The 22,721-nt window shown below is 45.3% G+C and overlaps 1 protein-coding gene and 1 long non-coding RNA gene across 5 annotated transcripts in view; one reads left to right on the top strand and one right to left on the bottom strand.

Annotated features, from left to right (window-relative positions):
* Window positions 1–235: 235 nt before the first annotated feature.
* Window positions 236–10,910, bottom strand: AGA (aspartylglucosaminidase). 2 transcript variants are annotated; one of them, XM_059156099.1, is made up of 9 exons: window positions 10,745–10,910; window positions 8,681–8,834; window positions 7,908–8,020; window positions 6,288–6,400; window positions 4,934–5,048; window positions 4,101–4,154; window positions 3,013–3,112; window positions 1,954–2,087; window positions 236–497 (listed from the first exon to the last, which is right to left on the bottom strand). In XM_059156099.1, the coding sequence occupies exons 1-9, from the start codon at window positions 10,869–10,871 to the stop codon at window positions 397–399; spliced, it is 1,011 nt and encodes a 336-aa protein (XP_059012082.1). In that variant the 5' UTR covers window positions 10,872–10,910; the 3' UTR covers window positions 236–396. The 2 variants fall into 2 exon arrangements, with proteins under 2 accessions (XP_059012082.1, XP_059012080.1); XM_059156097.1 differs by having other exon boundaries at window positions 3,013–3,120; window positions 4,079–4,154; window positions 10,745–10,909.
* A 758-nt stretch (window positions 10,911–11,668) lies between these two features.
* The window catches only part of LOC131820508 (uncharacterized), a 163,639-nt gene continuing 152,586 nt past the window's right edge, over window positions 11,669–22,721 (top strand). For 2 of the 3 annotated variants that reach the window (XR_009349666.1, XR_009349667.1), the window contains exons 1-3: window positions 11,669–12,488; window positions 12,925–13,058; window positions 15,978–16,056. This is a non-coding gene — a long non-coding RNA (uncharacterized LOC131820508). The remainder of the gene's footprint in view (window positions 12,489–12,924; window positions 13,059–15,977; window positions 16,057–22,721) is intronic. The other variant, XR_009349668.1, reaches the window with a different exon arrangement.

Here is a 22,721-nt window from a genome sequence, read left to right as displayed (position 1 = left end):
GTTTTTTGGGTCTAAAAGCCTTGGACACTCATTATTTTAAGTATCCAAATACACATTATTTCCTTTGTCCTTAATACATCAATGTGGAAATCAATCCCCAAAGTAGCAATGTCTTGAAACGTTGAGCAGAAATCCAAATAGCACTTAAAATGTAAACGTATACAAAACACACGCATCATATTCACGTTCAGGGGAGACAAAGCTTAAATAAAAAGATCCCAAGAACCACTCTGGATGCAGAAAGGGAAAGTGCTGCTTCAGCACACATTTATTTTTGTGCCTGTTCTACACAAGGAAGGTCGGATGCGTGAGGCGTAGAACCCGAGGACAGTGAGTCACCTTTTCCGCCTTTGTTGCTTTCCTCTTTATTCTAGAGATGCCGACGGAAAAGATGGATTAGATGCAGTCCACTTTTTCTTCAGTTGGCTGGTTTTTCAGAGAATTATAAACCATGAAACTGAACTGAGTAAATGTGGGAAGTTTACTGCAAGCAGCACCTGGGGCCAAGAGAAGAGAAAGTCGTCTGGGTAAACAGAAGACACACATCTTTACAACCAATACAGACGCGGCTCCTTTGCCTGGCCACCGGCTGTCACGGTCCCAAAGTCATCAGCGGAGCCACAGGGGAGCGCACAAGGCCAGGAAAGGAGAGAATGGCGGGGGGGGGGGGGAGTGGTGGGGGGAGCGTCTCTTCCAACCTCAGAGTACAGGCCAGGTGGCTGCGGGTACACACGCATGCTGTCTTTGCTACTATTGCTTTACTCTGGCTTCATATCCTTTTCTTAGTAAAAATAATTTACGCAAGTGCTAAAAACTTTAGTTCCCTAGCCACTGAGAGATGCCCCTCATTCAGCCCTCATGTTCCCCGCCTCCTGCTCCCTGTTCTTCTCCATTCTTCTCCCACAGGAACAGCGTTTCTCAGGACATCTGAGGCTACCGCAGCGCACCTTACTGCCTCCCCATCTACGCCAATGCGGGTCTCTTCCCCGGTCCAAACACCTGCACGGCCCCCTTCTAATGCCACCGCTTTAGAGAACCAGTCAATTTTAAGTCCATCTGCAATTACATAATTGTCATTTTTACATCTTGTTAAGTCTAACTTTGAGCCTTCTGAGGTTTATTTCTTAAGATGGAATCAATCAAACTGACTTACTTTAAACATAAAGCCTCCCCCACCCCAACCCGGCCATCACTTTTATTGACTTTGGTATCTCAATACTTAAAAAAGAATAAGGAATTCCTCAAACAAGTTTTTCAAATACAGAACTGTGGGAAGTAAAAGATCAAAGGACAATAATAAGCAGTCTAACCTAATAAGTTATATTGATCAGTAAGCCGTGTATCTTCCTCATCTGAAAATTCACTAATGAGAAGCGGCAGTGGTTGGTCTTGAAACACTTTGAAACTGTGATAGGCTCGTATGGAAAGTAAATGAAGCAGAAGACATGCCTCAAATGAGGTGCAAAAATAATTCTGCTGACTTCTTTGGTTTACTAATTAGTAATACAGTTGATACCTTGGAGCCCCAAGATCTAAATGATTGAGACATTAATATAATGAATGGAAAAGAAGCGGGGAAGACCAATCACCCCTATCGACCTCCAATTAATAAAAGCATTTGACTAGAGTAGCCCATGTCAGCAGGCCCTGGAGCTGAAGCTGAACTTCCTGGCGGACCCATGTCAGAGATAAGAACGATGAACCCAACGCTGGGTCATAAGCATGGAGAGTCAGCCAGACGGGGCCAAAGTGGGGGGCGGGATTAGGTGTATTTAAGCACTCTGGGGGTCCTGACAGATCAAGAGTTAACCCTGACCCAGTGCCTACCCTACAGAGTCTCTGTTTTTCATTGGACAGGAGCAAGTTACACCACCATATTTTACAGTGTATGTTTTCAACAACATTTCCAAGTTCACGCAAATAAGAATTCCCATAACAAATAAGTATTCTCACCATAACTTCCAGTGACATTGGCACATATCACGGCCCCAAAGAAGTTTGGAAAATACTTCTGAATTCTGGAAATCACTTTCTGGCAGGCTACGGTTGGATCTTCCCCTCTTCTCATATAGTCTACAGCTTGGTAGCTGATTTAAACAGAGGCATAACTTTAGTATCACAGAGTCAACAGAGTCCAAACTTGTCACCTGAAGTTAGAAACCTAAAACCATCGGAACGGTCACATTTGATAAAATACAAAAGGAGAAGTCAGTAATTCACATAAGGAGCAGCAATTCCTGGGAAAGCGTCATCACGGAGGTGAGTAAACCTGGACACAATGTCTATTTTTTCAACTCCCTTCATTTTAAACACCTGTTCTTTTTTTTTTTTTTTTTTTTAAAGATTTTATTTATTTATTTGACAGAGAGAAATCACAAGTGGGCAGAGAGGCAGAGAGAGAGAGGAGGAAGCAGGCTCCCTGCTGAGCAGAGAGAGCCCGATGCGGGACTCGATCCCAGGACCCCGAGATCATGACCTGAGCCGAAGGCAGCGGCTTAACCCACTGAGCCACCCAGGCGCCCCTTAAACACCTGTTCTTTTTGGCTCTGGCTGGTAACTGGCACTCAGTCATAGCAGCCAGAAATCCTAAAGAACAGAGATTACGTTTCAATAAGAAATGGGGCTACAATTAATGGGGGAAATGGTGGGCATGTGCCCAACATCCAGCTGTAATGATGGTCTTTCAGTGATTAATTGTACGCAGCGACTGCCTTTCATACTTTTATCATCAATTACCACAGTTCTGTTACTCGGTGGCCTTACATAAGTGATTTAAATGCATCATAAGTATTTTCATCTGTGAAGTAAAGCAAGAAATACTCTCTTTCAGAGGACGATGCTGACTTAAATTATTGCCATCGAAAACAAGAGGTGAGGGATATGGAAGCAGACTTTCTAGAAAGCTCCTGTGCGCACAAACTCAGACAGCCTGGCACAAACAGTTATCTTCTGTCTTGACAGACACCATCTCCGGTCCACGACCTGGAAGGTCCGAAAAGGGAGAAGTCCCACCTGGGAAGAAAGCGCATCAGAATGTCGCCGTCGCCGGTGGCTGCAGCCGCTCCCGCGCTGTCCTCCGCGTAGGCGCCCGCTCCGGGGACTGGCGAATCTCCTACTCGACTTTGTGAGGGCACAGCACAAAAATTTAGGACAGGAAAAGCAAGGGTCAATGCCATCATATTTTACGAGAAGTTTCAACAATAGGGGTGTTTCTACTTTTCCGATGATTGTTCTAAGTTAATCCTTCATCAGAACACAGGGAGCAAAGATTCTCATCAGTTTTTCAATGAAGGTTGCCACAAACCTCAGTTAATGATGCAAGAATCAGATGCCAGCTCATCAGATATCAAGATGGCACAGATTCTTACAATTATTACCTTAATAATCTTACAATTACTGAAAAATTCTTATTCAGTTTTTACCATCTTTACCATCGAATTTCTTGACTATCTCAATAGGTTCCGATTGGTTTCCCTCAGCTACAATCTATTCCTGCTTTCTCTCTCATGTGCCAGTATTTTACCAAGGTTCTTACTTGGAATAAACCTTGGATGTTTTTCTACTACTTCAAAATAAAATCCAGAAATCCTTAAACTGACTCAGGCCAAAGCTGCTTCTGCCCCCCGCCCCCCCCAAGCACCTGACATCCGTGCAATTTCTCTTCTTCTGGTGGGAGCCCTGCACCGAGTGGGTGCTACCCCAGGTCTGTGCGTGCCTGAGCCCGGGTGCTCTCTTCCCTTCCCCGGGCTCGGGCTCAGGCTCGGCCCCTGGCCTCTCTCGGCCGGCCTCTCCCCAGCCGGCTGCCGGCTCACTCAGACCCGCGCCATCGCTGAGCTCCGCACTCAGAGCCCCCCCCCCCCCCCCCCCCCCCCCGGCCATCCCTGAGCTCCAGGGCAGGGACTACAACCCCCAGGCCTTTGGCACTTAGCAGCTACTCCTTTGCTTGCCTCCACATTTCTTTGTCCCGGCGGTACGGGTGGGGTTGAACTCTACGTTGTGCATCTCTCCTGAGCACCCTGCACGTGCCGCTTTCTACTCAATATGTATTTGTGAGACCTCTTCTTTTGGAAACACTAACCCAGGTATTTTGAATTTTATACCGTTTGTAGATGTACCAGCAGCAGTATGTCCCATCTTATGGACTACGACCATGCCTAGAAGGTAAAAAAAAAAGAAAAAAAAATTACTGTAGCTGTCCGCTCTGAGGTTTACCTCAAATTTAAACAAATACTTGAGCAGCTGGTAATATAAATATCCTCATTCAATAATTTTGGGTAGAAGAAAATCAGATGCTCAGGAATATTATTATACCCCTTGCCTAATTTGTACTGTTTCAGAACCCACTGTCATAGCATCGTCTGGCAGAATTTCCAGATCCTTACTCTTCAAACTGCTCAGTTACCTTTCCAAGGTAATTCCAGAGCAAGTTTTTGACACAGAATAATGGAAATTTTCAACATGACAGCTTGAATGTGGCAAACATAAAATTATTAAAGAACTACATCTCTAACAGGGGTGCCTGGCTTGCCCAGTCGGAAGAGTGCGTGACTCTTGATCCGAACATCATGAGTCTGAGCCCTTGGTTGGTGTAGAGATTACTTAAATAAATGAATAAAAACAACTTAAAAAAAAAAACCCTACATATCAAATAAAGATTTGAAAATCTACAAGTGGTTAAACACTAGATTTTAGGGGCCTTGTGTAATTTACCTAAATGTATATAGATGCAATGGAAAGAAAATTGTGCGTGTGTGTGTGAGTGTGTGTGTACACATACGCACATATGTATAGCCATATATGGCCTTACTTGGCAGCTAAAACAGTTAAAATCACCTTCTGGCACATACATAAGGATGAAGAACTTAAGAACTACAGACAGACAATTAAAAATGGCTGAACTTTAACCATAAAAATTATATAAAAGACCAATTACCAATTGTATCATGACCGTAATTATCTCCTGTTTCTTTATGGGTAGGACCTTCTTGCTTTAAGATACCAGGTGGCTTGTAAGGCCCACAGTATTTTGAAGGATCCGGTACAACATTCTGCGAACAAGATTGAAGTTTTAGTTTGTAGAAAGGTTCATTTTAGCAACGGGCAAGTAGCCACATACAATGATGAAACATTAGTAAGAAATCCAAATGACGTCCGGTAACTGAAAGGTATGAATTAAAAACAAAAGATCAGCTCAGTCTTCTGAGAACAGATGGATATAATTTTATTTAATACCTAGTCTAGTCTCGGAATTATGTAAGATAGAATAGACATCTATATTGTTTGGAAAAGATCCCCGATTTTTCTCTTTATATGGCTAAAGTTCTCCACATGATGGCAGATATAAATGAAGATTCTTCTATTAGATCTTAATCCTCAAAGGAATTAGGTACACAGCCTGACCTTTAAATTTCAGGATTTGTTCTCTGGCCAAAGAAGAATTCTGAGATTTAAAGCAAAATCTATTTTAAAACCCTCTTTATTTCAAAGCTAGGTTCATGTGAATATATTCTAAGTTGTACTCAGATTCCTCCATGGATTTAAAGATACAAGAAAATGATTCAAATTCATAAATTTAGGTTGTGCATATGGATTAGTATTTCATCAGGAACCTGCTACTCAGGTCTTACTCATCAGTGCACTTGCTGCCTCCCATGACCCAGTTTTATACACCAGCCTCCTTCAAATGCTAACCCCAGAGACTCGCTGGTTACTCAAAGGTAATAAGGATTTGGGAGAAGACACAGATGAGAGACTAAGGTAGTCCACAGAAGGGTTCTGGACGGCAAAGACAAACAGATTCAAGCTAAAAGTCCCACTGATTTAAAGATAAATGATCCCACCAACACACTAGTCACCTAATAGTATAGATCCAGGCAATAAGGGCAAGAGACTGGGCATACTTCATACACATAAAATTTAAGAAATATTTTAGACAAATGGTTTCTAAACTCTGATTTTTTTTTTTTTTTTTTAAAGACTTGGAAACTTTTGTTGCAAGGAAATACAAGCAGAGCCTTTCTGACTGAGGCCACCCCCTCTTTCCCACAGCAGAGTGGTCCCAGTTGGAGAACTGTTGCCAGGATCCAGGAGTTCCTCCACAGACGTATTTAGCACAAGCTAAGGAAGGTTCTGGAACATCCATGCCCAGGGAGTCGACTTAAATCATTGGTTCTCAAGTGCAACCAGGGTAATAACCAGTACTTTATGAACAGGCAGCCAACAGAGAGCAGACGGGATGTCGGTCATACTGTCTGGCAATTTACTTTTAATAAATTGGGTCTACATACCCTCCAGTGGTTTGGCTGGCAGTTTCGAGCAAGCCAGTCTGAGTGAAGGGCTCGAGAAGCAGCGGTAGATAGGTCCTCATTGATAAACCCCATACTTTCCGCAAACTTGGTGGCTAGAGGTTAGGAAGAAAAGAAGGTGGTAAATTAGTTAAGCACTGCCTTCTAAATAAAATACGTGTCCAGGAAGCGTTCTTGGTTAGCGGTCTCTCAAGTGGGTACACACAACGACTTTGAGAAGAATATTCGGACACAAGCAGTTTTAAGGACATCAGTTTCTAGATCTCAACATGCCACATGTCCCATCTGATCTCCTGGAGACCCCTGGGGTGTATATTATGACAGTTCCTGGTTCTCTTTTCCACCCCCACTTCACAATCTCCTTTTTCGCACACCCGTCTCACCAACCAAGAATCTTACTGTTCTAACTAGGGCACTGTGCCTGGCCTTGAGACACCAACCAAAGGGCCAGCTGGACTCCACGCGTGGGTGACAGATCCTCTAGCTGGTCAGGTAGTTTTTAATTCCGTCTTTTGGGAAAAGTGAAGGATGCCTAACTGTGGAGTTACCTAACTCATCCTTTAAAAGTAGGTTTTTTTTTTTTTAATTTAAATTTTTTTTTTAAAAGATTTTATTTATTTGTTTGACAGACAGAGATCACAAGTAGGCAGAGAGGCAGACAGAGAGAGAGAGAGAGAGAGAGAGAGAGAAGCAGGCTTCCTGCAGAGCAGGGAGCCCGATGCGGGGCTCGATCCCAGGACCCTGAGATCATGACCCGAGCCGAAGGCAGCAGCCCAAACCACTGAGCCACCCAGGTGCCCCTTAATTTAAATTTTATTATTTATTTCTATGACAGAGAGAGAGAGAGAGAGAGGTCACAAGTAGGCAGATAGGCAGGCAGAGAGAGAGGAAGAAGCAGGCTCCCCACTGAGCAGAGAGCCCGATGTGGGGCTCGATCCCAGGACCCTGAGATCATGAACTGAGCCGAAGGCAGAAGCTTTAACCCACTGAGCAACCCAGGCGCCCCTAAAAGTAGTTTTGTTTATAGATCACTGCACGATCTTTGGTGTACAACTTGGGAGACATCCAAGCAAGAGACGCTGCCATAGCAGAACGGCTCCGGTGCCCGAATGCTCCACGGTCTCACACGGATACAGTGAATTCAGGGAGAGAAATGCTGCAGCCCACACTTCTGCCCAGCCATTACCTACCTACAGATAATGAGCTAGGTTTTTCAATTCCCATTTTTAAAAAAAGATTTTATTTATTTATTTGACACAGAGAGAGATCACAAGTAGGCAGAGAGGCAGGCAGAGAGAGAGGAGGAAGCAGGCTCCCCACTGAGCAGAGATCCTGATGCGGGGCTCGATCCCAGAACCCTGGGATCATGACCCGAGCTGAAGGGAGAGGCTTTAACCCACTGAGCCACCCAGGCGCCCCTCAAATTCCATTTTAAAGATCAAGGAAGTGTTAATTTAGAAGTAACTTACCTGAGGGTAAACAGACACTACATAAAACAGTTGGAATTTGAACTTGAGTTGGCTTTGATCGATTTTATTTGTTCACAGTGAGGAACAGAAGAGACAGATGAGTAGATAAAGCTTCAGTGTCATAAACGTATACCTGACTCTCCCACCAACAGCGTGTGTGCTGTATGTTCCAGCACTTTCCGAGCCACACCAATTGCGTTTTTAATTCTCCTGAGATCTCCTACCGCTCCTACGTTCATAGTCGTGCTGCAAGAAAAAAAGTGTGTGCTACTGATTAAGGTACTGTTACAGGTTCAAAGATGAAACAATACTGGTTTGCTGGGAGCAACAGTTTTGTAGGATAAATGCAACCATCTTAACTTTACACAGGCTAGCACATGCATGAAGTTCATACAGATTCCCAAAAGCAGACAGATTAAGGAACAGACCAAAAGTCCAAATACCATGTACCACAACAGCACTGCCATTGTTTCTCCTGATTCATTTTTTTTTTTTTAAGATTTTATTTATTTGCAGAGATAGAGGCAGGCAGAGAGGGAGGGGGGAGCAGGCTCCCCGCTGAGTGGAGAGCCCAGCGGAGAGCCCAGTGCAGGGCTTGATCCCAGGACCCTGAGATCATGACCTGAGCGGAAGGCAGAGGCTTTAACCCACTGAGCCACCCAGGCGGCCTGCTCCTGATTCAATTTAAATGCAGCTTCCAAAAGGGTTTTAAGGCTTTGGGTCATTCGTAGCTTGGGATTCTGCATGTTCTAAGACTATCTACTTCCATGTGATATTTCTATTACGATGATGAGGGGGAAACTCCTTGTGTCTGGACCGGCCAGGTACAATAAGGTAGGGGTTTTGACTTGACAAAGCTTACGCAGGCCTCTTTCTTGCTCTCAGTAGGTTCATCGATGCTCTTACCCGTCCATGATCATGGCGTCCAGTGTGGTTTCTCCGAGCTCATCGGGACTCCCTCCAAAGCCCACGGTGCCGTCACACTGCTCCCGCTCACACACGGCACAGCCCTGCTCAACCGCATCCAGGGCAGAGCCTCCAGAGGCTAACGTCCTCCATGCTGTAATCAAATCCCAGCAGTGCTGGCTTACATACGGATTTTTCTTCTCGGGGCCAAATGCAACAAACCAGAAACGTTTTGAGAACTCATATAAAAAAAAATCACATTTACACTAAGTTAAACAGAATTCTAGTTTAGGAAACGCTACAAAGGAAGGATGTAGACAAAATTATATAATGCAGCTATTTACAGTGAAGAATTTAAAGCCTGGTTACTGATAGACAGTGAGTGGTGGTGTTTTTTACTTGGTAATATTTCTATGCTGTGTAAGGAATGTCTTCTCTCCTTCAGTTTTATAAGTGAAGCCACTAAGAGGCAGCTAAATAGAAAATTCATTAGATCATAGTCTTATAAATTTCTTCTGCATCATTAGGTTATTAAAAATATATACAGCTAGTACTTTTATTGAGGTAACATCCGTCACAGCAAGTCTCAGTGACCATACCCTAACAGCAGATAATGACAACGTGGGCTTCACATGGCTTCTTGGTCCACTGATGTGCACAACAGCTTTTCTGGTAAGTACTGTATAATCACTATCCCCATTTTAAATAGGAGGAAGCAGACCGGAGAGGTTAAGTAACAGGTTCAAGGTCACACGACTGGTAGGTAGCAGAGCCAGGACTCAAAAGCCATTTTGGCTCCAGTGGCCATGATTTTAGCAGTTTTTTTTCTATCAAGTTCCATATATTGAGAAGGAAATGTACATACATGAGAAGAAAAAAAAAAGATCTTTGATGGTCAAGGTCTTCATTAATAAAAATAGAATTCTTTGAAGGGAAGGAGATATTACTGGTCATTTTAAGTTTTACTACTGGGCCTACAGGCTTTAAACTATATTTCAAGAAGTTCCCGTTTCACTGCAGGCGACCTTTATATGTCCCCTGCCTTGGCTGCTGGACTTCCTGTTCCATCTCCTCACGGCAGCAGTTTGCCTTGTTTTTACACTTCATCTGAATCCTATGTGCCGCCTAGAACGGACACTTAGCTCCACCAAATTCCCGAGTCAATTCTGCCCCAATAAGTTATATTAGCAACGGGGGAGGAGTCTGAAATTACCCTGGGGTAGTAGGTCTTGGAATGAGACCAAGCCTCAATACATGAATCAATGACAAGATCATGGTATGTACGGGATTGAATCCAAGTATAGAAGATCGGCACCTAACTCCGACTGGGCACAAGGGCAGTAAATCAAGGAAGGCTTCCTGAAAGAGGTGATAGCTAAGTGGTTCTGGATCTTGGCTGCAAACCAAAATCACTCAGGAAGCCTTAACAAACCCAAACAACACAGAGGTCCTGTTTCCAGCAGTTAAATGAAAATCTCAGGCACGGGTATTTAAACTAGCTTCACAGATGATGTTAACGGCCAACCAAGACCGAAACACTGTTCCTTCCCGGTGGCAACGACATCATGCCAACACGTACCAACAACAAAAAGTGAATGCAGAAAGAGTGTGTGCGCTTTGGAAAACTAACAGCCGTTTGCAAAGCTGCAGCTGAGTTAGGGTACTGGGGAGAGCTGACGGGTCTGACAGGCGGAAAGGTGACCAGAGACAGGCCCCGGAGAGAATGGATGTCAGGTCCGCCGCGGAGGCGCCCCGGAGGAGGCCCCAGCAGCTGCAGGCCCGCGGCAGGCTGGAACGCGAGCAGGCGCGGGGCCGAACGGAGGGCGGGTCGAGCCGCCACGAGGAGCTGGAAAGCAGCCGCGCCAGGCAGGGCTCGGGGTCCGCCGCGAGAGCCGCCGCGGGGCAGGAGGCGCGGGAGGGCCCGGGAGCGGAGGCCGCGGGGGGCGCTGGCCCAGGCCCGCGCGCGTGCCTGCCGTCGGGGGGAGGGGGGGGGGGGTCCGCCGGCCGCTCGCCCCCCAGCCAGCCCGCGCAGCGCAGGCCCCGCCCCCGGGCGCCGCCCCGCACCTGCTTCGGTTGCATTCTTAAAAGGCCAAGTGTTGAGGACCAGGGGCAGGGGGCCGGAGCGGTGCGCGAGCCCCGCGCCCAGCAGGAGCAGCAGCAGCAGCGGGGCAGGGCTCCCCGGCCGCGCCATGGCCGCGCGCCCGCCGGAGACGGCGCCCGTGATGCCGGCGCCCCGCCCAGCCCGCGGCCCCGGCGACTCCCCGGGGGGCGGCCCGGCTCCCTCGACTCTCGCGAGACCCGGCCGCCGGGGCCGCGGGAGCTGCGGGCGCTTTGGCCCAGGGTCCCGGGGCTCCTGAGGTCCTTCGCGGATTTTTTTCTTCTTCTTCCTCTTTTCTTTTTTTCTTTTAAATAGCCGACTCACTGCTCTCCCCCGCTGTGAAAGGCAGACGGAGCCTGGCTGCACAGCAGGACTTGGCAGTATTTTCGTTCGGTTTCCGCTCACTGCCCTTTAAGGGAAGAGTTGAAGCAGAAGTTCCGAGTTCGAGACGCGGCCGGGATCCCTGCCTCGGCCTGCAAATCCCGGAGCGGAGACGGCGGAGACGCGGGCTCCGCGCGGTCCCCAGGGCGGGGTCCCCAGGGCCGGGTCCCCAGGGCGGGCTCGGGTCCTTCTGGAACGTCCTCCACCTGGTCCCCGACATCCCTCGGGGCTAAATACATGTGTGAATCCAGGGGGGGTGGAGACGTCGCGTTAGGAAAGGACACGCTGACAAATATTACAGATTTCGAAAACGGGTTTTTAAGTAAATACACTGAGCAATAGATTGTGGGAAACGTCCTTTGTCAACGGTTCCTTACATCTTTGTAACTAATGGGGAGGTTGGGGGGTGATAAAAAGAACAGGTGACCTGTGAATTGTTTCCAGAGCCGCCTTTCGAGTCAAGACTTGATGTGGGTAGCGCCTACAGCTGTATTTTAATTCCTCAAAGAATTGGGTTCCATCCTGGTGGTGTTCCTTGGCTGACCCGCCCTTTCAGCTCCGAGAGCCTCAATTTGCAGCTCTATATCAGGGAGACTATTTTTGACTGAGATGGAAATCAGAATTTTCCTGTGTTCTAGCTTTAGGGCTGTGTGTATCTTTGCAGAGTTTTAAGAAATCTTTTTACAAAGGCTTTAGCAGGCTTTCCTTTCCCTCTGGGTACAGAGCTTCATTTCAGCCAAGGGGAGAAGGCCGAAAAACTTCCTGTCAAGTTCTGATGATCAGTTTTCAGTGCGGCCTCCTTCTGACCATAGAGCTACACTAAAAACAATCCTTTTGAATATCTCCATGGGCCTCAGCTGAGACAAACAGTAAATGCTTCTGACCGTATTGAACAACCCTTCCATATAAGGGGCACCCTCAAAAAGTGTGCAACGAATATGACCCTCCCAAGATCCAGAGCCACTCTCAAAGATAACCAAAAGAGAGAAAGACGAATTTTCCTGAGAGCTGGCAACCGCCAGTAGGGCACACTGAGAGCAACCTGCTCTTCTGCATGGCCGTGTTTGGGGCCCAAGCCTGACAGGTGCCAAGCCAAGTTCTCAAGACACAAAAGGAGACAAACAGGAAGGCAGCAGCTGTACCCAGGAGAGGAAGGATTCACAGCCGGTGGGTACCTAAAAGCAAATCCTTGCGGCACAAATTCAAAGGTCTAATTCTTGGATTCTTTTTTGCCTGCCAATCTGAATTTGGAAAGGAAGGGACAAAGTAGAATTTCATCTCCCTCTCTCACCAGACACCGCAGATGGAGATCTGGGAAAGCTGATTTTGGTAAGAATTCTTGCCATTTGCCAGCTTCTGCCAGTTTCCCTATAATTCTGTGTGTAGGCTACAGAGTGGAGTGTCCCAGCTGGTCCCCAGAAACTATGGAGGAGGAAAAATTATCTTCCTTCTCCCTTTTATGATAGTGCTTCTCTGAGACCCCTTTTATTTTAGGGCAGCTCCTTAATAGATAAGGTTGTGTAAAGTAGTTTAAAGTTTTCCATTGTAGCTGCCCCAATTCAAGATTATTTTTGGTAAGCTCACCCTGCTTATTCGGCTATAAAACAAAACTGTGTTCACCCAAAGCCTCACACTGGACCCAATTCAGCCAGATCCAGTCCCTCTACGGCCAGTTTAGGACCTAGCCCAGTTTCCAAGTCAGACCGGTCCAGTTTCCAAGGGGCACCTAGCTTGGTTTCAAAGTCAGACCCGGTCCGGTTTCTAGGTCGGACCTGGCCCGGAAGAAGGAACTCTCAGATGAAGTCTGAAAGCTCCTAATGCAAAAGTTGCGGATCCATGAGGATCCTCCCAGCGTGTCCAGAGGCAGCAGGAAAACGGCGGAGCTCTTGGGACTCACAGGTACCTTCACGTGGTTGCTTGTTCCTCCTTCCATTCTCTCTTCTGACCCCAGAACTGTTACAAGATAAAGTGAGGCGTATTGAAAAATTTGAGTTTGTTTGACAAAAATTGATTCAAATTGGGCAGCATCCAATCTAGCCGATGGAAGGGAGCTCGGACGAGCTGCACAGATTCAGACGTCTATAGGAAGAATGGGGTGGGGACAAGGAAAGTTAGAGCAGGCAAAAAAGTGGGTTAATTACTCCAAGGTTATTTTCCTTTCTGGGGACATTGGGGGACCACCAGGTGGATCACCTGACTGGAGATTCCTGGTTGAGTGGGTTAAGGTTCTGTTTTTGGGAAGAGCCAAGACTATAATCAACTCTTGGTTTGGTGATAGAAGCTGTAGCATAAGCAACTTCATTTTTAGACCTGGTATCTTGTTTTTAACAACACGCATGGTAGAGATCGCTCATTTTGACTGTGGTTGTCTAAGCACACGGGCCAGCGTGAGCCAGGAATCCCTTTGGGGCTCTGGAATACCTGACTTTTGCCAAAGGAAGCCACATCATCAAGTAATTCTGACAAGCATTTACAGATTTACCTGGACTTTTTTTTTTTTTTTTTTAAAGATTTTATTTATTTATTTGACAGAGAGAGAGCACAAGTAGACAGAGAGACAGGCAGAGAGAGAGAGAGAGAGAGAGAGGAAAGCAGGCTCTTCACTCAGCAGAGAGCCCGATGCGGGACTCGATCCCAGGACCCTGAGATCATGACCTGAGCCGAAGGCAGCGGCTTAACCCACTGAGCCACCCAGGTGCCCCTTACCTGGACTTTTAAAGCATTAACTTGGTGGGAGTTGCGAGGTTTTTCAAAATCTTCAAGGGTTCATTGCTATGAAATCAAATACACAACTTAAACAGCTTAAGATGGTCTGGAAGAAGTATCCCAAGGCAGGAAAAGTGCAATTGAAGAGAAGTGTTATAAATTCCCACTATGGGATTTTGGAGGAGGAACAAGTCCTCTCTGCTGGTATAATCAGGATAAGCTAATGCCATGGGAAATTTAAAGGAGGGGGTGAAATAGGATAAGAAAGCAAGGCAAACATACATTGTGCTTTAAATTAATTTTCATTAGCACCTGAACTGAGCCTTAGCGTTTTTGCTGTATGAGGAGCCAGGACGTGGCTTCAGCAAAAAATTGTGTAATACAATGCATGAAGGTTTGGTCTCAGTGCCCACTGCTTCCTGTAGGTCCTACCTTGTAATGACGTCATTTGTGTTTCTTTGGCCAAAAGAGCCTGAACTTTGTTACCTCCACTAAGCCTATTTTTTTTCTAATAGTACCTACTGTCTCCCCATTTGAACTCAAAATTCCTAATAGAGAAATGCAACTCATCTGTTGGTTCAAGGCAAACAGCTAAATTATACTGAAGTGGGAATGTTTGGGAAAGAGTCTCAATAGGTCTGCTTCCCCAAGGGTATTTATAATTAGGATAATTAATATGCCACCACCAACGAATCTGACTTAGTGGGAGGCTTTTTAGCATCTGTTAAAATACCCAGTGGGTCTGCTATCCAGTTAACCTAAACTTAGAGTCATGTCTGGAGCTTTGTCTTAAAGATGTTGACATACTCAGGGTATTCGGATTCCTAACGGATTGATTTTTTGTTGACCAACATTTGGAGAATAGTTTTGAATTTAGTCTCGGAAGTACCCTCATGTTATTCTTAAGTTTTCATATAACTCGATCCTTATGCTTTATTTTGAGGTAAATCTAAATGAAAAGAGAGATCAATGAATTAATTAGGTAACAGACCTTTAAAAAATAACGGTCCAGGGTTTTCCTAGCGTCCTCTCCAGTTTTTCATTCTTTTAAATTATTTATTATACATACCAGCATAAATACGTGGCTTTACTGGTAGAAGAATTAGTTATTTGTTATTATTTTTTTTAAGTTTAGACCCCGTTACATAATTTTCTTTGATAAGATGTTTATGTTGCTAAGTAGAACTTTAAACTGTCAGTAGGATAGAATAGACTCTAGGGAGATTCTAAAGACGTAGATTTTTAAAACGTAGGCCAACAACCCATCAGCCTTGGTGGACTCATTTAATCTTCCTGAGGCTCCCTTTATCTGAAACCCCGAGAAAATTAGAGTGTTCTACTTTGTCTTCTAAAGGTTTGCAAATGAGGGAGGGGATGTGAGAGAAAGGCAGAGTACTTTGCAGATTGAATAAAATTCTTTTCTTTAATTGGCACTTACCCAGCATCCATTCAGTGATGTCAGGGAGAAGGTGGTCCAGAAATGTACAAAGCAGCAAAAAGAAGGCAATCTGCGATTCGGAAATTTCTACAGGAATTATAAAAAGTTGGCCAGATACCTATAATGCATTTTAAAGGAAGTACTTAGCATTTCCTTGACTGTCTTAAATGGGAATTAAAAGTCAGGTTTTCCTTCCACTAGGAGCTGTCTAAAATTTGGTTTAAGTGTTTATAAAAATGGTCCATCGCTGGGTTGTGAGATTTCCGAATGTCTTAAAAACATCATCATCCAGTCTTACCAAGGAGACAGCCTCAAACGGAACATTAAGCGATGTTACAAATGGAGTCTTCCTGTGTAGGGTGTGCAGGGGGGCACGAGAGGCTGCAGGCACCCCTCCATTCCCTCTAAACTTCATGGCTTTCAATTTATCAGCCTCAGAGGGATGAAGAGTTGAGTCTCTCCTGATAGCATTTGAAGCTGTGGTTCCACAGAGGATTTAACGCCGTAGTTGCGGGGAGTCTAGGTATTTCAAATCTGAGGCTTAAAAAACTAAGCCATCCCCTCCGGCTTTTGCACTGATGCTGTGAAATCCATTTGAGAAACATGCCCGTGTTTTGCTACTTGTTCAAAGCTGCAAGCGTGACTTGGCATTGAAATAGTAATTTCTTTTTCAGAAACTCCCCACTGGACCCGGGTTATCTAAATACAAGTTACTTATTTGATTGGCATTTGCTCTCGTCAGTTTCGCAAACTGTAAGTAATGAGGGCGGCTGATGTTAGAGCCTTCGCGGTACTGTGTTTCTAAGTTGAACCCATTTTCGCATTAATCTTGGAACACTTGAGCATTACTCCCTGATTGTATGTTCTGGATGAAATTGGAGTATCTTTCATTGTACAGATTAAAGTGTTGTTATTCTATAAATGAAGAAAGAAAGTATTCTTCCTTCCTGAAATATATTTTTTTTTTTTTCCGGTTTATGCCCCCTGAAAAGGTTTGTCAAATCCATGGCAGATTCAAGTCCCAAACTTGTTTTTGACTTTTTAACCTTTAAAAGTCATCTTAGTGACTTACAGGACTAAGACTGTGTGATGGAATATTGGTCTGTTCAGGGACCTTGTCTCAAAATAATTTATATACAATGTATTTTCAATTTGTAATACTAATCCTGGGCCAGTGCTACAGTAAAGTCATCGTAACAAGGATATAGTAGATCATTTTACATTGTATAATCTGCTTTTTTATGGCAATTGTTTATAATGTTGTGATGTCTTCACGAACATGATCCATTATAATAATAAAGGCCTAGGGCAACAGAAAAAATCATTGGTGTCTTCCGACCACTTTAAACATTGCTTTGACATTGTTAACTAGTGTCACAGATTATTTTAATGAAGAAATTTAACAAAAAAAGCAAAATTCTAAAACAACGATGACTTGCAGAGAGCACTCGCTGTTTAAAATAAGTCTTATGCTGATCATAACTTAAATGGAAGAAAACTCTGGTGCACAGATGTACCTTGTGTATACTCGTCCAACTAGTCTGTTACTTCCCAGTGGTTCATATAGAGTTGTAAAAAAAAAGATGATCTTATGTGTGACCTCCTATTTATTTTCAAATGTTTTGGAAGTATATATTTTCCACAGTCTTTACAGATGACTTGCCTTTTAACAGGTAGGATATATCCATTTGGTAAAAAATCTGGACGTTGTATACATTGTTGTGTAACCTGCTTTTTTATTTAAGATATCTTTAGCCTTTTCGCATGTCACTAATATTCTTTATAACAATTAAAACCTTTATATTGTGAAATATAATATAAATCTAGAACAGCACATAAAACATAAATATAGAGCTCAAAGAATTTTGCATAAAATGAACAGCCATGTAATCACCAGTCATGTCAACAAATATACTACTTTGAGCATCCCAGGAAACCCCTAACTGCTTGTACAGCATCACTTTTAATGGAGGTATAAAATTCATTTATGACCGAACCAAAATTTATTGTTTTCTGCTGCCTTTTAAATAGTAGGTCTTTATATATAAAATTTTTTTTCAGAATTAATCTGGCCAGCCTTACACTGAGTTTATATGATAGACTGTAGCAATTAAAATATCGTCACGTTGGATCATGGGTGAGGGTGAGGAGTGGGAGTCTGGAACTCCTGCATGGCTCAGGTGGGCGAGCCGTTCCGTCCGTCTGTTACAAATAGTCGGGTTTCCTAGAATCAGGACAGATTGAGAGATCTGGCCCGTCTCTGTATTCAGGGCAAATTTCAAGGAGTCAGGTGGTTTGAGGGCATGCTGTCACTGGAGGCCGCACCCCGAGGAAGGGGCTTCAGGCCCCCCCACCATCTTCACCATTTTCTCCTGGGCACAGGTAAAGTAACTGTCAACTGACTTGCCCACGCCTGCGTCTCTAGCCCTGATGGCACTTGCTGGTGTAGGTGCCCCATTTCCCGGAGGGAAAGTAAAGGCAATACTTGGATCAGACATCTTTGAAGTCTGCAGCTCAGAGGTTGAGAGTTATGATCACCGTGATTCTAAAACTTCACTGCAGCTGTAAGTGCTTGCAGTAGCAGAGAAGAGAAAACTTGGTCGTTTTAGGAAAAAAGAGATTTCCTTCCTTTTCTTCTTCTTTGCGCCAAATAGTAAGTGTAAAAACTGCAGGCTTTGGTTCAGTAGCTCCAAAATGTCATAACTTTTTAGTTGCCTTGTGGTCCCAAGGACAGCTACTGTTGCTCCAGACACATCCACCTTCAACCTGGCCTGGGAGGGGGGGGGCGCTGGTGAGGAAGGGCTGCTGCCCTCCCCAGCCCACCCTTTTCAGCAGGAGGAGGAAGCATTCCCAGATCCTGTCCCCAGAAGGCTGCTTCCTTCCCGTTGGCCAGAATGATGTCACTTGGCCTTTTCAGTGAGAGTCAACAACACTTTCTCTCTTTTTCCCCTCTTTCCTTTCCTTTTTTGTTTTGAAGTCCAGATGTCACTTCTGGGTCAGCATAATAGGAGTAATACAGAGGGAGGGGGTGTCTGCTACTGAGGCAGCCTGGAGAATTCAGGACCTTTGTAAATTTCTAGAAACTTTTTGAAGGACTTTGGACTTCAGCCGAGTGTAAATATGGAGTTTGAGCCAATCTTATTTAGATCTCAAGGATCAAAGCACCTCATTCAACCTCAGAATTACGACTATGGTGCTCAGTGGGAGATTGAGAGGAAAAGGGCAGTTCTCCCTCTGGGATAAAAAGATGGTTATTTTTGAGAATAAGAGATTAAAGGAAAATGGGGGGCTTACCGGCCTGATAATCTCGATCTTTTCTAGGAGTTGTAGAAATCACCTGCCAAGATTCTAGCAGGTTTGAAATGGAATTGGTGATGAGAAATTGGTCAGGGATTTTAGAGGAGTCATTATGGGAAGTCTCCTAGAGACGGCGGTAATTGAACAACCAGGATTGGGGGGCATGGATGGAGACCTGTTTTAAATCAAAGAGCCTGGTATTGGTGATTCCTAATTATTGCAATCTTGCCTTCCTCCCGTCTCATTTTAAGGCAGCTAAATTATGATGCGGAAAGTATTATCCCTCTTTAGAGAGGGAGTCTACTTGGTTGGATAGGGAATTTACTGGCCTTGCTGATAATGACGAAGTCCAGATTGAGCCCTGAGCTCTGGGGGAGAAACAGAGAGAGAGAGAGAGAGAGATTGTGTGTGTGTGTGTGTGTGTGTGTGAGAGAGAGAGAGAGATGGAGAGTTCACAGTTGGTAAGTGGAAGGGTTTGAAAGACTGCAAATGCTAGTGATGGGCAGAGTGCCCCTTTGAGTGGAAGGCAAGGACTAGAGAGTTGGAAAAGAAGGAGGTTGTAATAAATTCCAGCAGCGCTTTTCACAGACTGCTGACTTCAGCATTCCGGGCTTTAAAGGCAGATTCGCTCCTCAGCCGGGCGAGGGGAAGCTTACAGCCTGGGGCATCTTGAGCCTGAGCATCCCCAGCAGGCCTCGCCTTCCTTTCTCTCTTGGGTCTTCATTACTCCTCCCTCCTTCTCTCCGTCCGGGTCTCTGTCTCCCTCCTTCTGTCCGTCCGGGTCTCTGTCTCCCTCCCTTCTTCCTTCCCCGCCCTCGGCTGCCTACCCCGTTTTCTGCCTCCTCTCCTTCCTCCCTTTCTTCTCTTCAATAGTATTTATTGGTTGCTTTTTATGTGTCAGGAATGCTTTTCTGTGTTTTGGATCCTGGATTGATCCCCACAAACCCATCCCTCCTGGTGGGACGTCCCCAAAGTCCGGACCCCATAGACGGGATGCCGGAGGGCGGCGGAAGCCCCCAGAGGAAAACAGGCAGCAGCTTGGGTCTGCCCTAATGGGATGCCGATGGTCAAGGTGACTGGTGAGATTGTAGGTTTTGAAGGAAGAAGCGTGCGGACCGGCGGAGGCTTTCCTGTGCGCTGTAAAGGGAAGGAGAGGATGTGGCTCCTAACCACGCTGCTTTGGGCGATGTGGCCAGACGTAACTCAGGATGAGAAATGGGATAAGGAGTGTGTTTTTGACTTTGGATACTGAGTGACCTTGGCCTTGAGTTCATGCCTGGACAGCTCGGACACTTTCTGATTCTAATGAGGGCGGCATCTGTCTTGCTCCGGGTGGTCTCAGGAGGACACTCCCCACGCTGAGGATTCCTCCTGTTGGGGGCCGGAGGGGGGCTGCTTCCTGCACTAGAAGCCTTCTTTGTCGCTGATCTGTTTGGGGAGACTAAACGGCGGGGGGGGGGGGGGAGGGTGGCTCACCCGGCGCCCTTTATCCCGCGGGGCCGGACAGGCATGCAGGGGCTCCGTTCTCTGCTCCTGCGTGTTCCTGCCGGGCTGGCTAAGTTGGCCAGTTCTAGGTTTCCTTCCCGGATGCCCGGATGACTCTCAAAATAAAGCCTTTCTTAGTTCTGAACGTATCCGCAGGCCTCTGCCCCTCCTGGGTTCTACAGTCAGTTGCCTCACGAGTCGGGTGAGGGACAGGAGTGCTGTTGAGGGGGTCCCCCAGGGAACCAAACGGCGGGGACACACCCCCGTCCTGAGTCCCGCAGGTCACACACAGGTCCTCGTCCTCCCAGGAGGGCCCGGTGCTGCCGGGGAAGGAACTGAAGTTTACAGAAGTTAAATAAGTGAAAGCAGCTGCGAGAGAATCTCTCCAGGCCTCCTCTCTACTACACAAGTGTTTGACTTTCTCGTGTCCACGATGACTTAGGATCGATATTCAGGGAGATGTTTTCTTCGTGTCGCTGGGGTGGCGCATACATTCATCAGAGTTTGGGCAGCAGCACAGGGAACCCCGGTCAAATTGTGAAAATAGAAAACTTACCTCTCCGTGTTTTTATTGGTTCAAGCCTCGCACATCATTCCCTTGCCCCTCACTTGAAGTAGGTCAGATTTCTCATTCCTGTCTGAAATGCACTCAAAAATACATTTTCTTTGAGAGTTGCCTTTTCTGCAGGTTTTTGTCTGTTTTCAGGGGCTGAATTTTGCTGTTAATTTTGTTATGTTTGTCATCGGGTGATATTTGTGACTCAACTAGGGAATGAATAATAAAATCCCCAAACTGTTGAAGAATTTCTACAGCAGCTGCTTTCGACCAAGTACCTTTTAATTCTTCCGTCTTGGCAGGACGCGCTATCTATCAATTATCGCTAAGTTTTAAAAGTCTCCGGCTTCACAATGAAAACTATGTTATGCTTATTTTTATGTGAAGGGAAATCTAACACGGGGAGTACCCAGGAGAGTCATTATGGGCAGATATGGACGGCACTGGAACGGCTCCATGTGGCAGTAAACTCTTAGCTCCAGCCAAGACCCATCAACACAAATAGAAGGAATTTGAGTTCGCTGTGGAGCCTGTGCATTTACTATTCAGAGCAACCGTGCAATCTAGTTTTCAAGACCCATGCTACCCAAACACATTTTTCTGCATTACATAATGTTATCATTTAAATATTGTCATTCAAATGTGAAGACCAGCTGTGCATTTCAGGGCACAGCTGTCGGGTTGAGGTGCAGATAAGCCATCTGGCGCTTGGCTCTGGGTGGTTAAATTCCAGCCGGGGATTTAACTTCATATCCAGCTGTGATAAAGTAAATTGAAGGCTGCATATTATTCTTCAGAAATCACTCCTTTGGGATATTCCGCAGAAATAAATTTTAGCCAGAGGTGTCATTGATTGGTTCTACACTTTCAATTATCGCAGTGGCCAAAATAAAGAAAAAAAAAATTGTCAGTCATTTAGTTTTCTTTGTGTGAAATAAAACAAAATAGTTAAAGAGAATGAAGCTTTTCCGTCTTCCTCAAATGATTTGCGTAAAGGGACAAATCTGCAGGACAACGGCCTGACTTTCTTCATCTCTGAACGGTGAGAGGAAAAGCCACATGATCTGGAAAGGCTGAGCTAGACAGCAGAGCTGGGGATTGGCCTCATTGCCAGCATCCTTCTGTCCGGAGCCACGTGAGATGGGAGAAAATGATGCGGTTTTTCACCGTAGGCATTGCTGGGCGCAGACACACCCCGTTCTCAGCCCCAACTGTTTGCAAGGGGAAGATTTTCAAATGCTGCCTTGACCTTTTGCTCCTCTGGTTTATTATTGACTCCTGAGAAAGCAAAGGACCCTGGGAAAATTAGACTGCTCCAGGACTCCACGCATTTCTGTGTGTAACTACATTTAGCATGGAATTAATTTCTATCCCTTTTTAACATCCTCAAAGGAACAGACTTTTCCTGTGACTATTGGAATATTTTACGTAGTCAAAGCCCTATAGATAATTTTATCAAAAGCAGGTAACCCTAGTATACATTAATTACTGAGCAGGATCGAGGGAGGGTGTATATTCATGTATGTTAGCTATTAACTAATTTAGCTGGCACCAAGATAAAATGGCTTCCTCTCGCTTTCCAGCTAATTTACTCAGTTCTATCTTGTGGCTTCTAATTGGGAACACTAACCTTTCCTCTCTAGATGGAACTTTATTCTGGAAGCCACAGTTGCTAATTTAAAAATGGAAAAAAGTGAATGTGGGTGTGTATAGAGCAATCATTCATTAAAGACCTTTCGCTTTATTTTCTTCTCAAAATGTGTTTGGAGAAAATCTTGTGTGGGATCATGTGAGTAGCCGGAACACGGCGAGAAGCGCAGTAATGCAAGAGTCAGATGCGCACACACTGGTCAGGGTTCTCCAGGCAAACAGAATTGTAAGGATACAGAGAAATAGAGATAAATGGAGATTTATTATAGGAACTGGTTCACCTGGTTATGGAGGCTAGAAATCCCACAGTATGCCATCTGCAGACTGGAAACCAGGAAAGCCAGTGGTGTAATTCAGCACAAGGCCAGAGAACCCGGGGAGCCAGTGGTCTGCGGATTCCCATCTGAGCTCAGAGGCCTGAGAACCAGGA

This window comes from Mustela lutreola, chromosome 18, assembly GCF_030435805.1.
Source record: "Mustela lutreola isolate mMusLut2 chromosome 18, mMusLut2.pri, whole genome shotgun sequence".
Classification (NCBI taxonomy): domain Eukaryota; kingdom Metazoa; phylum Chordata; class Mammalia; order Carnivora; family Mustelidae; genus Mustela; species Mustela lutreola.
This window is presented reverse-complemented; position numbering and strand designations above follow the sequence as displayed.

Excerpts from the sequence above, each read along its gene's own strand:
- AGA (XM_059156097.1), bottom strand. The coding sequence starts at position 10,871 with ATGGCGCGGCCGGGGAGCCCTGCCCCGCTGCTGCTGCTGCTCCTGCTG. Across the intron at positions 8,835-10,744 it reads TAAGAATGCAACCGAAGCAG|CATGGAGGACGTTAGCCTCT; the intron begins GTGCGGGGCGGC and ends ATTTGATTACAG. Across the intron at positions 498-1,953 it reads CAATGTCACTGGAAGTTATG|GTGCTGCTTGCAGTAAACTT; the intron begins GTGAGAATACTT and ends TCTTGGCCCCAG.